The sequence below is a fragment of the Anabrus simplex genome, chromosome 1, assembly GCF_040414725.1.
Source record: "Anabrus simplex isolate iqAnaSimp1 chromosome 1, ASM4041472v1, whole genome shotgun sequence".
Classification (NCBI taxonomy): domain Eukaryota; kingdom Metazoa; phylum Arthropoda; class Insecta; order Orthoptera; family Tettigoniidae; genus Anabrus; species Anabrus simplex.
Window position 1 is genome coordinate 501,592,443 of NC_090265.1, and position 16,276 is coordinate 501,608,718.

The 16,276-nt window shown below is 42.4% G+C and overlaps 1 protein-coding gene across 3 annotated transcripts in view; it reads left to right on the forward strand.

Moving 5' to 3' along the window:
• Positions 1-7,795: 7,795 nt before the first annotated feature.
• LOC136874750 (microtubule-associated protein tau) overlaps positions 7,796-16,276 on the forward strand; it is a 150,746-nt gene continuing 142,265 nt past the window's right edge. For all 3 annotated transcript variants that reach the window (XM_067148452.2, XM_068225038.1, XM_068225039.1), the window contains exons 1-2: positions 7,796-10,703; positions 11,075-11,118. In XM_067148452.2, the coding sequence (XP_067004553.2) occupies positions 7,844-10,703; positions 11,075-11,118 (2,904 nt within the window). In that variant the 5' untranslated portion in view covers positions 7,796-7,843. The remainder of the gene's footprint in view (positions 10,704-11,074; positions 11,119-16,276) is intronic.

The following is a 16,276-nucleotide window of genomic DNA, read 5'->3' on the forward strand; positions in this document are numbered from 1 at the left end:
CCCCACAAGAAGGCGCCTAACGGCGTTAAATCCGGTGATCTGGCGGGCCAAGAAACAGGGCCTCCTCGTCCTATCCATTTCCCTGGCAGTTCCTCGTTCAGACGGTTACGAACGGGCAAAGTCGAATGTTGTGGAGCTCGGTACTGTTGCAACCACATCTTCAAACGGTCGTGCAGCAGTGAGAGTTCCTGACGCAGAAAGTGCAGATAGTGCGGGCCCGTCCAATGGCCCTCAAGGAAATAAGGTCCAATCAGGCGATCCCCCAAGATTCCACACCAAACATTCACTCACCATCGTACTTGTACTTGAAGAGCCCGCCTGTCGCACCCAGTGAGGATTGTCCGGACTCCAATAGTGCATGTTGTGGCGATTGACGTTCCCATTATTGTGGAAGCGCGATTCGTCGGAGAACAAGATATGCTATACGAATGTTGCATCATTGTCCAGCCTGCCTAATAGCCACCGACAGAACTTCATTCGAGCTTCGAAATCCCTCCCATGGAGCCTCTTGGTGTAGCTCAAGATGATATGGGTGAAATTTATGTTCATGCAGTATTCGCCAGACGGACGACTGGCTGGTGTTCGCCTGTCGTGCAATCGCCCTTGTACTGATGTGTAGATTATTACGAGCTGCCACCAGAACGGCCTCTTCTGTTTCACCCGATGTAACGGGCCTATCGCTGACTGGTGGCTGGTTGGAAATCACGCCTGTTGTCCTTAGGCGTCTTTCAACACGGCGGAATGTCGTAGCAGCCGGGTGTCGCCTGTCGGGATACCGTTCCTGGTAGAGACGTAGTGCCTCGCACGCGTTTTGTCTTGCTTCTCCATAAATGAGAAGCATGTTAAAGTATTCTTCTGTGGAAAACATGCCGAATGACAACCATAACCAGCGGAATATTCGCAGGGCACAAGATGAATAACAGAGTCAGTCTATTGTTCGAATGTGGCAAACGTGGGCCTGTGTTTACGTATTCAAACATCATATCGATGCAAAAATATTTGAACGATGCAGGATTCGAACTGCCGCTAGCACATTCCGTCGATTGCTAGGCGAGCGTCTAACCATATCCGCTACGCTACACTGCTGGAAACATGCTGGTAGTACGACGAGAACAGAGTACATACGCCGTCTGGTTCGGTGTTTTAAGACATTAATTACTGCACAGTTTTTCTTTCTTTCTTTCTTTCTTTCTTCCTTTCTTAATCTGCTTACCCTCCAAGGTTGGTTTTTCCCTCGGACTCTGCGAGGGATCCCACCTCTACCGCCTCAAGGTCAGTGTCCTGGATCGTGAGACACTGGGTCTGGGATACAACCGGGGAGGATGACCAGTACCTCGCCCAGGCGGCCTCACCTGCTATGCTGAACAGGAGCCTTGCTGAGGGATGGGAAGATTGGAAGGGATAGACGAGGGAAGGAAGCGGCCGTGGCCTTTAGGTACTACCCCGGCATTTGCCTGGAGGAGAAGTGGGAAACCACGGAAAACCACTTCCAGAATGGCTGAGATGGGAATCGAACCCACCTCTACTCACTTGATCTCCCGAGGCTGAGTGGACCCCGTTCCAGCCCTCGTACCACTTTTCAAATTTCGCAGCAGAGCCGGGAATCGAACCCGGGACTCCGGGGGTTGCAGCTAATCACGCTAACCACTACACCACAGAGGCGGACTACTGCACACTTACCTAGTTTTATGCATTGATGCCCCTCTTCGTTACACCCGGTCACGAGGCACGACACATTAACATAGTTACATGGAAAAGGACTCTGCTACATGATTTCAAGGCGTTATGCTTTGCGAACGGATGATATAACATTTCGCTAGGATTCAGAATGGTGTGCAAAATGTGCTCACTGAACATTAGTACCATACAGTACGCCTGCAGGGGAATAGCATCCCTATAACAATGTGTACGTTAGTTCGGCTGCAGGAAACTATATTGGAAGAGCTGCTGAATCACATTGTATATATCACTGCATAGGCCTCGCAGTTGCCCGACACCTCAATCCAACTTCAATATTTCCGTTATTTTTCTCATGTAATTATTATTATATTCGCAGAGTAAAAAGGAACACATTTAAGAATTTATAATCTGATGTCTAAGTTGACATTTAGTCCACTAATGCACGAGTCGGTGCGATAAAAACTGACTTGTCCCCTCTATAGGCTGTAGTGTTGTGCTTCAGTTTGTGTATTGGCACCACACTCGCACACTGGTTCCATTTGAAGGATCTGCACATTTATCGGAGTTGCCCATAATACAATTTATTCTTGACCATTTCCTAGGAAGGTGGCCGAATCTAGAAGCGTTGTCGTTATTTGATGGATTGCCACGAAACTCGGGAAGATCAAACGGTCTCCAATCGTCAAACCATTATTGGACTAGGTTGAAACTCTCAGAAACTAGTCTATTAGCCGTCTGCAGTGGAGGATGTTTCGAATGTAGGAGCAGATATTCCATGGATCAACTTTCTACACTGCTCGCTGATGAATAATTATTCTAACCCGTTATTTGAATTATGTCTTAGAGGGTTTATGCCTTAGCTGGCAAGATTAATGTTTACATTCCCAATGTCTTCTGGTGTGGGCTAGAACGAATTTATTTTCATTCACTGGTCTCGGTCTGTCATTCTTGGCTTTGAACACATGTAAGTGATCGAGGTATAAGTGATACTATTAAAATCATTCCTTATGCAGCCAGTCTCTGTTACGTATGGTGAGAAAATGTTGCTGTTGGTGTCGGCATTTCACTCGACTTGACAGACTGAAAAGTAATAGCAACTTCTGGATCCGTAAAGAAAGCAACGAGAAACTATCTCTCACCTCATTTCTCTAGTTCGCCTCTTCAGTGACGTCTGGGCCACCGATGACTGTTGATGGTGGAGCTGTCGAGGTCCAAACCAGCCTCCGGGCTTGAGTACACAACATGCATACAATACTTTGCAGGGTTAAGATGGAATGTTAGTCTGTAGATAGTCTTTATTGTACTAAAATGCCTTCATCACGTACTAGCCTATGAGTGTATTTGAAGCAAGATTCTTAGTGCATTTTCACTTCAAATTCGGCCCTTTTGCTTTGCTAGCTGTCTCTTTCAAATCTTTACTAAGGGGGATCTTTGATCAATTTCGAACTTCTTTAGGTAACAACTGATAGTATGCCACCTGGGTAACAGACCCAAATTAAAATCAGTTGTGATTGATTGATTGATTGATTGACCCTATTGTTGACTCTATTACTAATCCACACTTTCACGTTCTATTGATAGATACTCTATCCGCGCATTTGCCAGAGCTTTCATGCGATGAATAGAGGTTCATTCTTCATACACTTCAAATTGCGACATCATTTCTTCAGACAATCCGCAATAGTACCCCAACTATTGCTGCCAAGCAGTTTACCTTTACATCCTCCATATAGGGTTGGCGTCAGGAAGGGCATCCAGTCGTAAAGCAGGGCCAAATCCACTTGTGCTACACAGTTCGCACCCGCAACCTCACTGGTGTGGGAAAAGTGGTAGAAGTAGTAGTTTCCCTTTACATGGAGTATTCATTATCATTGTAAATACAGCAGCGCACTTCTTTACTTCTGCCAAGGACATTGTGTACTGGGATAACATTATAGTTTTCCTTTTCATAGCATTCATACTTTGTGGAAGAGATATCTACATAGGTACTATACATTCACATTTTTTTGAAGATGGCCTATGGCTGCTTTTATTACATACGTACTCTACAACAATCTTTGTTGACAGGATAACTGTCCATTGCCGAACTATGTGCTATAGTTCTCAGTTTAACGATTAGACGGCAGTGAAAATGAATGTTTAAAATGGAGACGTAGGTTGCAAGTTGATATATATTTACACCACGAACCTAGGCTATTATTATTATTATTATTATTATTATTATTATTATTATTATTATTATTATTATTATTATATACATTTTATGAATTTGTGTATTTACCCAGCTTTCTGGCTCAGTCTCTTCCAAGTCTGTTTTATTTTTTATCGGTTGATAATCGGAACAAACTATTTGCAGTTTGGAATTTTTAGTCCAAAATTGTGCCATACTTTAGGGAAGGTGCTCTCCCATGAATACACTACGTTTCACCATAAACATAGCCTGTACTCAGAGTTACGTTAGAAACTGAAATTGTATTTTACTCTTCTTGGTTGTTAATCTTGAAATCCGTTTTCAAATATGACTTCGAATGGTACCATGTCACCGTTGGAACATTTAGCATTCCACTGGATCTTCATGAAATAATTATATTACAGTAACTTTTTCTCTAATAACCAATATTACATCCTTCTAGATTGTTGTATGTTTACACAAGGATTCGTGCAGTAGCTTTGATGGCAATCAGTCTCATTGTTTTACATGTGTTTATGTTCAAATCAATATGTTTGAATTATATAACTTAGTTCTATCAACAATAATGTACAACGGGTGATTGGTCTGCCCTGTCAATATATTATTATTAGAATAATTTATGCGTACATATTTCGGGAGCCTTAACTCCCTTCGTCAGCGTATTTACATCAAAATCTACCTTACCAAAGTCTCTAGATACAACATCTTATCATATTACATTAACCATTGTCCTGTATAACCTCAACTCTAGAACACTATATGTGCACTTTGCGGTTTTGTATAATAATGCATGTTGTAACCCAAACCCGTAAGACATGGAACATATTTAAAAACACTCTTGAATCGTCCACTCATACCTCCTATCCTTTATACTCATACAACGTGTATCAACATCCTGGATGGATCCATTAGCTGAGTCAGCCACTGATAAAATGTTACTTGTTACTGCTTGTATTGTTGCTGCCACTATAAAGCTACCATCTTATCGTCCAATTTGACATCCTTTGAAGTTAATACCCTTATAGGTTGCATTGATATGTTAATCGTTGTATACATCTTATAAATTTTAGCCATGATTGTGCCGTCAGGGCAGATGACGTTTCCTCCATTGTTGCAGGACCGGACTTTTTGAATCAGAGCAAAGGCGGAGGAAAAACGTACCATTTTACTACTAGAGAAGCATTTGCATAAACATAACGGAAGGTTTGTTCCGCTCTGATTCAAAAAGTCCGGTCCTGCAACAATCTAGGAAACGTCATCTGCCCTGACGGCACAAGCATGGCTAAAATTTTTAAGACGTATACAACGATGAACATATCAATGCAACCTATAAGGGTATTAACTTCAAAGGATGTCAAATTGGACGATAAGATAGTAGCTTTATAGTGGCAGCAACAATACAAGCAGTGACAAGTAACATTTTATCAGTGGCTGACTCAGCTAATGGATCCATCCAGGGTGTTGATACACGTTGTATGAGTGTAAAGGATAGGAGGAATGAGTGGACAATTCAAGAGTGTTTTTAAATATGTTCCATGTCTTACGGGTTTGGGTTACAACATGCATTGTTATACAAAACCGCAAAGTGTACATATAGTGTTATTGAGTTGAGGTTATACAGGACAATGGTTAATGTAATACGATAAGATGTTGTATCTTGAGACTTGGGTAAGGTAGAACTTGATGTAAATACGTTGACGAAGGGAGTTAAGACTCCCGAAATATGTACGTATAAATTATTCAAATATTAATAGTATATTGACAGGGCGGACCAGATAATCACCCGTTGTACATCATTGTTATTACGAGTCGATACGGACCAATTAGGGACCAATATGGTCAAGTTTGTCGACTTAGTTCTATGACTTAGGTGACCAAATTATTTTGAACATCTTGTGTGTAGACTGTGTTCCAGGTTGTATTTGAAAGGGAATATTTGTTAATGGTGTTCAAATTCTGTATCAGGTTAAGCTCCAGGTGAGCTCCTCTCGGGAGTTCCAGCCGGTTCCTGGTTCTGTCAATCCTCAGTATCCCCCTAATCAGCAGCTTCGTCGTGCAGCCTATCCAAATTCCGGGGAGGCGCAGCAACCAGCACAGCAGCAGGCCCCCCATGGCTTGCCAGGTCGTGGTGTCTTCAGCCCTGTCGGAGGAGGTGCTTCACAACAAGGTGGTCCTCGTTTCCCACAGCCCCAGGGTGGAGGGCCACCCCTACTAAGACGCATCGACAGTCGCTCTACCCTACACTCTGGTCAACAACAGCAATTACAGCAGCATCAACAGCAACAGCAGCATCATCTACAGCAGCAGCAGCATCAACAGCAACAACCACAACAGCAGCATCAGCAGCAGCTACTGAGAGGGCAAGCTGTATCTCAAACCGGTAGACCACAGCTTCAACCAGGATTCAACCAGCAGCGTCCAACATTAATAAACCCCAACCAGCAGCAGCACAGACCTCAGCAGCTTAACGGGCCCAATATAAGAGGCCCTCCACCAGTAAAGCAAGGTCTCGGCAACCCCTCGACCGGTGGATATAATAAACCTGGTCTGCGACCTCAGTTATCGTCTGCAGCTGAGACACTCACTGCTGAAGAGGAGGATGCTTTTCCCCCGACGTCGAATGGTGTGATGGGTGGAGAAGCTTCCAAACTACAAGGGGCAAAAAATAGAAGTTTCAGTGTCAGTAACAATAACAACACTAAAGGTGAAGAGGATCGCCGAAGGTCGATCTCGGTGATCAGTCGCACAGGTAGTACTGAAGAACAAGAGCAGCAAAAACCAAGTGAAGGTGGTGGAAGGCGCCAATCGGCAGTATTGTCCTTTTTGAAAGGGAAAATACAGTCAGGTGAACTCAAAGCTCTGCAAGAGAAAGGTGGACCACAGCAACAGCAGCAGATACTACAGCAGCAGCAACAGCAACTTCAGCAGCAACTTCAGCAACAACTACAGCAACAGTTTCAGCAACGTCAGAGACAATACCAACAACACCAGCAACAATTGCTACAGCAGCCAGCGGCAAACAGGAACGGACCTAATCAACACTCACCTGCACGAAATTTTGCTCACATGATGGAGCCACAATCAGGTGCACCACAGTTAGGAAAGAGCGGGGCTGCAAATGGTGACATATCAAAGTCTCCATCACCTATTCCACCGTCCCAGTCTCCCCAGCCCGGAACACAAACCATGGACAAAGGACCAAGTCCATCATCCTCAGTCAGCATTTCTAAGCCCGCAGAGACTAGTAAGGAACCTGTTAGTGCAGCGGTGGAGGTTAGTGATCGTAAGGAAACACCAAATGAGACAGTTCAGGACTCTAAGGTGTCAAGTGTCGCGTCTACACCGAGGGTTGCTAGCGCTAAATCAGACACTTCTAGTGATATCGTTACAGCAGCTCTCGCAGTAAGCGATCTTAATAGGCCTTCGTCCCGTGCGATTAGTTCGGTTATCAGTGAAGTGGACGGTAATGTTACACCTCCCCCATCACCGGTTGATAAAAAGGAAGAGTTAACGCTACCGAAATCAGTGGAAACTAAAGTTGTGAAGGAAGAACCCAAAGAAACACAAAAGCTTGTACCAGCTAAACCCGAATCTCCTCCGCTGACGTCGCCTCAGAAAACTGGGGAAAAGTCGCCAGAACCTTCAACCAAAGTTCTACCAGAAACACAAATACTTGATAAGAAGGACGATGTCAAATCAGTAGGTAGAGAATCTCCGGTTTTAACTGGTAAAATATCTCCTCCAAAGGACGTATCAGCACGGATTCCCAATGGTCATGTAGAAGATGATGTATTGTATAAAGAGGATAGTGATGTGAAGGTGAAGTCTCCTTCGCCAGTCTCGGTGAAGTCTGATTCTCCAGCGCCACCGTCTCCACATCTTGTCAATGGGATAGTTGACAGGCCTGCGTCTGCGGTGTCTACCGCTAGCTCGGATCTGAAGGTTACAAATGGCGGTCATGGCGAAATCGAAATGCAGTTAAATGGGGAAACTCGCTCCTTTAGTGGTAAGAGTATAGATGATGACGATGATGTAATTGTGTCTGGTAATGTCGGGGATAAAAATAAATCCGTGCCGGTTGCTAAAGAAGTCGCAAGTGAAATTTCCCCTTCGAAACAAAGTTTGTCCTCGGAGAAAAGCAAAGAATCATCACCAAGCAAAGACAAATTGCAGGATGAGAACGGTAAACAAGACTCGCCTGTTAAGGATAATGTTTTATCTGATAAGAGTAAAGAAACATCCTCCCCCGAGAAGGTTGAAGAGAGTTCAGCAGTGAAATACGGTGAGGTAAAATCTCCTGAACCATCCCCAGCCAAGGACAAAGCAGAGGATGATAAAAAGTCTCCATCCAGGGTGAGTACTTCACCATCCGAGTGTAGTGCAGCCTCTGAGAAAGCAAAAGATGGAGTAATAGCTGCAAGGAGTCCAGAACCTTCGCCACCGAAAGACCAAGAAGACGTTAAGGAAACAGGATCTCCAGTTAAGGATGATGTTAGCCGAACTCAAAAACCACCAACTCCTAAGGACGTAATATCAGATCATAAAGTCATGGACGGCCCTCCAGAAAAATCGGATATTCCTTCCGAACGAGGTCCATCAATGGCCGTAAAGGACCCATTAGTTGAGGATAAGATAAAAGAATCTATTTCAGATAAGCAAGAACCAATTACGGATAAGAGTAAAGAGTCTTCACCAACTAGAGATATAACTTCAGCTGAGAGCAAACGTCTTTCGCCCGATAAAGAATTGATTTCTCAGACGGGCAAGGAAACTCCAGTAAAGGAACTCGAGAAGGAGGAAACTTCAGGCAAAGACGGCTTAATATCTTCTGAAAGTAAGGAGCCCTCACCTTCCAGATCGATTGGAAAAGAACAGCCACCATCACCAAAGACACCTGCTTCACCATCACCTACACATAGCGAAGAAAGGGCCGGCTCTCCTAAGGTTGTTCCTTCGCCATCACCGGTTCCAAGTGAGGGGAAGCCTCAGTCACCAAAGTTAGCCGCTACACGATCACCTACACCTAATGAAGAAGAAAAAGCGGGTTCTCCAAAGGCTGCTCCTTCATCGTCGCCTGTTCCAAGTGAAGGGAAGCCACCGTCACCGAAATTATCTGGTTCACCACTGCCACCTCCTAGTGAAGACAAACCACCATCGCCTAAGTCGTCTGATTCACCAGCTCCTGCACCAAGCGAAGATAAGCCATCGTCACCTAAGTCATCTGTATCTCCTAGTCCTCCAAGTGAAGATAAACCACCTTCACCTAAGTCATCTGTTTCTTCTACTCCCGCTCCAAGTGAAGATAAACCACCTTCACCTAAGTCATCTGTTTCTTCTACTCCCGCTCCAAGTGAAGATAAACCACCTTCACCTAAGTCATCTGTTTCTTCTACTCCCGCTCCAAGTGAAGATAAACCACCTTCACCTAAGGCATCTGTATCTCCAACTCCTGCCCTAACTGATGAAAAGCCACAGTCACCAAAATTAGCTGCTTCTCCAATTCCTGCTCCTAGTGAATCACCTCTTTCAGGACGAACAACTGCTTCGCCATCACCTGCACCAAGTGAAGAAAAACCTCAATCACCAAAACTATCTGCATCACCACATCCTAACATAAAGGAGCAAATTGCTATCGAAACTGTCGTTGCTGCCAAGAAATCACCTACTCCACCCCTAGAAAGTGACACCACGAAGTCAGATGCTCGCGTAGATGACCCAAGTAGTGCTGCTATGGCTGATGTTAGCAATGTTGACACGAGTTCTAGAGAATCTCCAGTTGACAAAATAAGGACACCTACACCGGATGCAGCATTACTAGAAATGGACAAGTCATCACTTCCCAGCAAAACTCCTTCTCCGGAAATCAGTAAACCTGCATCACCAGCACCCGTCAAGTCACCAGTACCTGATAAGTCGCCTGATATTAGTAAATCGCCTTCTCCCATTCCTTCGAAATCCCCCACACCACCTAAATCACCGGCATTACGCAAAACGCCAAGCCCCGAATTAGATAAATTGGCAGTAACTGTATCACCAAGTCCTATATCTTCTGGACCACCATCGCGTCCAGAGACGGCATGTGCAACGTTGCCACCAGGTGACGCTGGCATCAAGGAACCGATGACACCTAAATCAAAATCGCCATCGCCAGAACCAAAGCCAACACCTCCATCCGCATCGCCACCTCTCGACACAAAGCCAAAACTTAGTGATGAACGTGAACCAGTTGAACTTGAACCTAAAGCATCAGCAGAAGGAGATCAGGGAAAAGATACAGAGGAGCCTGTCGAGAAAACTGTTGAGGAAGTGGCGCCTACCTCTCCTGAGTCAGTAACACCAAAACCTACGGAGGAAACTGACGAAGATGATGTTTTGGAAGGTAAGAAGTCTGCAAGTCCTGCTGGGGATGAAACGAAAGCTGAACCTGTAGTTACTACAGAAGAAAAACATGAAGTTCCTGTTGACTCGGAAAAAGAAGCCGAGGAAATTATTTCTAGTCCTGAGCCGCAGAAAGTGGCGGAAATAAGTGAAACAAGCGCGAATGTTAACGGTAAAGTAGAAGTAGAAGCAGCTCTTGAAGCTACGGAAACAAAAGTGGATAGCGAAGTTTCAGCTGAAAAGGAGGAAAGTGAAATGAGAATGGTGAACGGTGCAGTAGACGATGCTAAAATTAAAGCAATACCCATCAGATCTCCGACTGGGAAGTCAACAACCGAATCTGAAGATGAGAAGTCACCCAAATCACCGAAATCGAAGCCCTCGTCAGATGGACCGAAGAAACGAATCGTAAGGAAGAGACCGAAGGACTCCGCAATGCGCGCCAAGAAACAAGGTGGGCCACAGAATTCCGTCTGCACGAAGTTACAGAATAGTTCTATATTCACTGTTATCTTAAGTCACAGCTTTGAATGTGTCAGTATTTCTGATTAAATTACTTCGTTAATTTAGGAGATCGTCTGGTGTTTGGTAAGCTTATATAACTTGAGTATTTTGGAAGGTTAAAAAGTAATTTACTTATTCCTATCATTAATCGATTGCATGGTGTGATTGGAGTATATACTTATGTCCATTGCAGCAATCAGACCAATTTACTTAATACAGTTCATATCGATGGAAAAACATGCGGAGATTTTGCTTCAACGTAGGTGATAGTGTTTACATTAATATTTACATTTTAACATATGCTTTTACTTCTTTCCACAGAAGGCGATCACGATAGTGGAGTGGATGAATCGACCCAAGGAAATGTAAGTAGCTTGATTTTGAATCTTACCAGTTTTATGTAATTGATTTTGTTTCATGAGTACAGTAGACGACTTCTACAATCAAAGTTAAAGGTGGGGTTTTTTCACCTGTTCAATAATACAAAATAATGAAATTATTAAAACATCACATTTTTGTTGTTATTTTTTGGTACCGGTTTCGGCAACTATATTTACCATCATCAGCCTAGGAGATTGTTGCAGGACATTTTGATAGCTACATTGAAATATTTATAACATATGTATGTACATAAACAGAACCTTCTAAAATAAGTTTTGTTATTTACAATTGTGTACATACCGTAAAACGTATGTAATTGTGAAACAGAGAATAAATCACTCCTTATGAGGCTCCAAAAAAGTCATAACGAATTTCTATATATAATCTTTATGACTTTTCCAGAACCTCATAAGGAGTAATTTAGTCTCTGTTTTTCAACTTAAGTTTTACGGTATATACGCAATTGTAAATAACAAAACGTATTTTAGAAGGCTCTGTGTATGCACATAGCAAAGCAAAGTCACCTCCGTTGAGGCCATGAAGGCCCTGGGAGGGGTGGAAGATAAAGGCTTCCATTATCCGTAACTTCGGCACTTGATGGGATAGAGTGGTTAGCTCTAAGCCCGGCCGCCTTTGCCCCCAGGAATAAACCTGATACTCAATTTTGGTGTAGGCTGAGTGAACCTCAGGACCATGTGCACCTCCGGAAGTGGAAATCTCGTTTCTTAAATTTTTCGACTTCCTGACGGGAATTCGAACCCACGTCCTTCCGGGCGAACCGAACACGCCTTTACCGCCTCGGTCAGGCAGCCCCTTGTTTATGTACATACACATGTTATACATATTTTAATGTAGCTATCAAAATGTTCTGCAACAAGCTCCTAGGCTGATGGTAAATATAGTTGCCGAAACCGGTACCAAAAAATTACAACAAAAATGTAATGTTTTAATAATTTCAATATTTTGTAGTATTGAGCCGGTGGAAAACCCTACATTTATCTCTGATTGTAAATTTCGTTTCAATACGGACCAAAAATGAAATTTTGGACATTAAATACAGTAGACGGTGTTAAAATAAAATCTCCGACTGGAAAGTCTACAACCGAGTCGGAAGATGAAGTCTCCCAAATGATCGAAATCACTCTTAAATCACAGAGCTGGCTAATGAATTGTGGAGTTTTAAAAAGTATGTATGTATGTATGTATCGTTCTTTCGTGTGTTTGTTTAAACATTCATTCGCCATCCCGTGACGTAGGCGTACCGAGTCTTATCACTTACGGTACGGTTTAAATCTAGGACTCAATACATACAACGCTTCACTCAGGCTCGGTAGATCACATGAGTTGTATATGATCTGATACAGGGTTACCGGGATTTCTGAACGAAACTGAGATTTTTTCCTCTACGAAGTTGGCTGTTCAAACCCTGAATATTATTTAACATTATACAGGTTGGTCGGAAACAATATGGACCGAGTATATGAGTGTTAGAGAGTTGGTCATACTGATGTATAACTTGGAAGAAAGTAACTCACCGAGCTCGATAGCTGCAGTCGCTTAAGTGCGGCCAGTATCCAGTATTCGGGAGATAGTAGGTTCGAACCCCACTGTCGGCAGCCCTGAAAATGGTTTTCCGTGGTTCCCCATTTTCACACCAGGCAAATGCTGGGGATGTACCTTAAGTTCACGGCCGCTTTCTTCCCACTCCTAGCCCTTCCCTGTCCCATCGTCGCCATAAGACCTATCTGTGTCGGTGCGACGTAAAGCAAGTAGCAAAAAAAAAAAAAAAAGTAAATCGATATCTCGCAACGTTGTCATTTTATCAACTGCTGAAATTAGCCAATCAGATCGCTTCTTGGGCGAATTCAAATGGGCTCTGCGAGGTGGTGTTGCTAAATCAGCATGTGGCTTAAGATTGGCTTGAGAACACCAGTCGAAGGAAAAATTTCGCCAGGGAAGGGATTTGAAAGAACGGACTCCGAGCTCACAGGATCGCGCCATAGCAAGTACGCTGTGATGACACCGGCTGAATCCCACGGGTGATTGTGTTCGATGCTGATTTCTTGGCGTAGCTCTCAAGCCCTTCAAATATTTTCAAGCAGAAATGCTGCTTTTAGTGCGTATAAGATCAATGTATATAAATCAGACTGGCAAATGTACCCGTGCTTCGCTAAAGTATTCTACATTGTATGCGGATATCGAAGTAAATTACTGTACATGTAGTGAATAAGATATTTTTTAAATTGCATGTCCCTTAGCGTTATCCAGAAACAGCAGTAGGAGATTCCCACACGTTGCTTCCAATGTAAAATGCGAGTTTCGGAGTTGTGATTATAGTGGCAGGCTCAGTTGCCTACTACAATAATTGAAATTAATTAATAGGGGTCCTCCTATTCAGTATTGAATATTCAATATAACAGCACAATTCAATTTTGACTGGCAGTAGGGAATTCAATATCGAATACTAAATATTCAATATTGAAAAGGACGACCCCTATTAATTAATTTCAATTATTGTAATCACACTTCAATACGGATCATAAAATTTATAAATATCAACAAAAAATCAGTTGCCTACTGCCATTCACAATCGAGTAGGTAAGTTTTCATTATAATGGGAGGCCCCATTACCTACTGCGCGGTCACAATCGATTTGGGGAGTTTTAGTTACAATGGCAGGTGCCCTTTCCTACTTCCAGGCAGATTACAGTCGAGAAGTGTTCATTATAATAGCAGGCACCTTCCCTACTGCCAGTCAAAACTGAAGCGAGCTGTTATCATTGTGATGACAGGCCCCTTTTCTTAATGACAATCACACCTAGTTGGTGAGTTTCCATTATAATACCAAGGCCACTATGCCTAATGCCAGTCACATTTTAGATGGGTAAATTTGTTTATAATTGCGGGCACACTTGCCTACTCCCAAACGCAATCGGTTAGAAGAGTTTTGAACAAAATTGCATGCTCCCTTGACTTCTTCTAGTCAAATCGATAAGGGAATTATTAATTACACTGGTAGCCCCTCCTCCTAATGCTAGCTACGAAGGAGTTGAAGGATCCCATTACTACTGCCAGTCAAAATCGATGTGGAGAGTAATGATTACAATAGACGCCCTCCTGATGAAAGTCACTATCTATGTAAAATATCAATTATAATGGCAAACACACCCTTTCTATATCGCTACAGATCAACTTCAATGTATAATACATATATATATATATATATATATAGATCGACATACGAAGTATATGCATGTTTACAATATTGCAGACCTTCATTTACAGATTAACTGCTGCTAAACGATACACCGTATCGACAAACGGATTGTACCATAAGACGTCGCATTTAGCGGTATAAATCGCTGTCTTAAGATATTTTATCCTCTCTCATCTATTTATGGGTAACATTGAGTTAGAATAGGGTGAAACGTTGAATAGGGTGAAATTTGGGTAAAGTTTTCTCACATTGCATTTCTTTTGGGTACTAATGTGACAGCTACAAACATAGAATTTGGCTCATGTATTGATATTGGGAGGGCCAGTGTTCGTGTAGAATTAATGATTCTATCTTTCATATATGTAATTCGAACTACGAATTATACGTGCATAAAAACCAAAATGTAGGTATAATCTAGAAATAGACAAATCTAGCATATAAAGAATAAAGATACGACGAAACGTCATTGGACCAAAGTTGTAGATCACTCCAAATAAAACAGAGGTTGTGCCATCCGTTTTGTGATACGACTTACCGTTTATCCGTGAAATACCTCGAAACGAAGGTCTGCACCGACATGGAAATTGCCGCAATATTCTGATATTTTTCGGGGGCAAGAAATGAAATATTCGAAGATCTTGGAAGCTTTCCGTCGATTACAGACTAAGACATATAATTTTGCCAAATTTCAATTTTCTAGCTCGTCTGGCAGATTGTGGCTCAATCTTGTTTTGGGTTGGGAGGGGGGGTAAAAATGAGGAGTTTCAAGAAACTAAAGCTAACAAATATGCAGATCGTCATTATTACACCTGAAACGGATAATTGTACGAAAATTTCGCAGAAACAGCCATTATACAGACACTGTCGTTAAGATTTTATTTATATAGATAAGGAATGTGCTCTACGTACAACACCTTTTGGGCTACGTCCTGTGGACTTAGCCTGCAAAACCGAGCGTTCATGATATCCGCTTATTAATCCTCGTATCGAAAAAAATGCACATGAGGAAAAAAGTTTTAGAAATGGATTTCCATCGAGGTTGGTCGATTTCCAGTCGGGCTGTTTTGTAAATATTGTGGGAGAGTAAAATCACTGTTTCGGTTCCCTATAAACCCCCAGTCCATTCCGGGATTTTGACATATGGACCTAAAAACTTACCTTTCAACAGGTGGATGCTAAATATGAAGTTTGGTTGAAATATCTCCAGTAGTTTTCAAGTTATAAGAAATACGCTTTACACGCACCCACTCTTGAGTTAAGTCCGGTGGGACTTGTACAGAAAAACGGTCCGTTAATGATGTTTCCCTTATTAATTCTCGTATCCAAATGATTCATATGAGAAAGAGGTCTAGAAATTGATTTCCATTAAGGCAGGTAGATTTCCAGTTAAGTTTGGTGTGTATATTTTGTGGGAGTGCAAAATTACGGTGTCTGTTTCGTATAAACCCCCCGTCAGTTCAGGGATTTAGAAATAATATTGGCCCGAAAACTTGCCCAAGGACAGGTGGATTCTAAATGTGAAGTTTGAAAGAAATATATCCCGTAGTTTTCAAGTTACAAACACACAAACAGGCAGTCACCAAAGCTAAAAATATGCAGATGGTCATTATTAAACCTGAAACGGCTAACTGTATGGAAATTTCGCCAAAATAGTCAGTGTAGAGACACAAGGTCGTTACGATTTTATTTATGTAGATTATTTTTCTAAGCTTTTCCCCACCTATATGAGGTCGCCTGAAATATAATAAATGATGCTTTTTAAACCACAGCAAGGGAAATAAAAACAATGCATTTTATCCATCTCCAAGTGCTCTCCGGTTTGCATGGGATGGCATGATTTATTCTGAAGACATACAGCGTCACAGCGAAAGTGGTAAATCTATCCTTTTACATGTAGAGTTGCTAAAAACTAAAGTTTGCATATA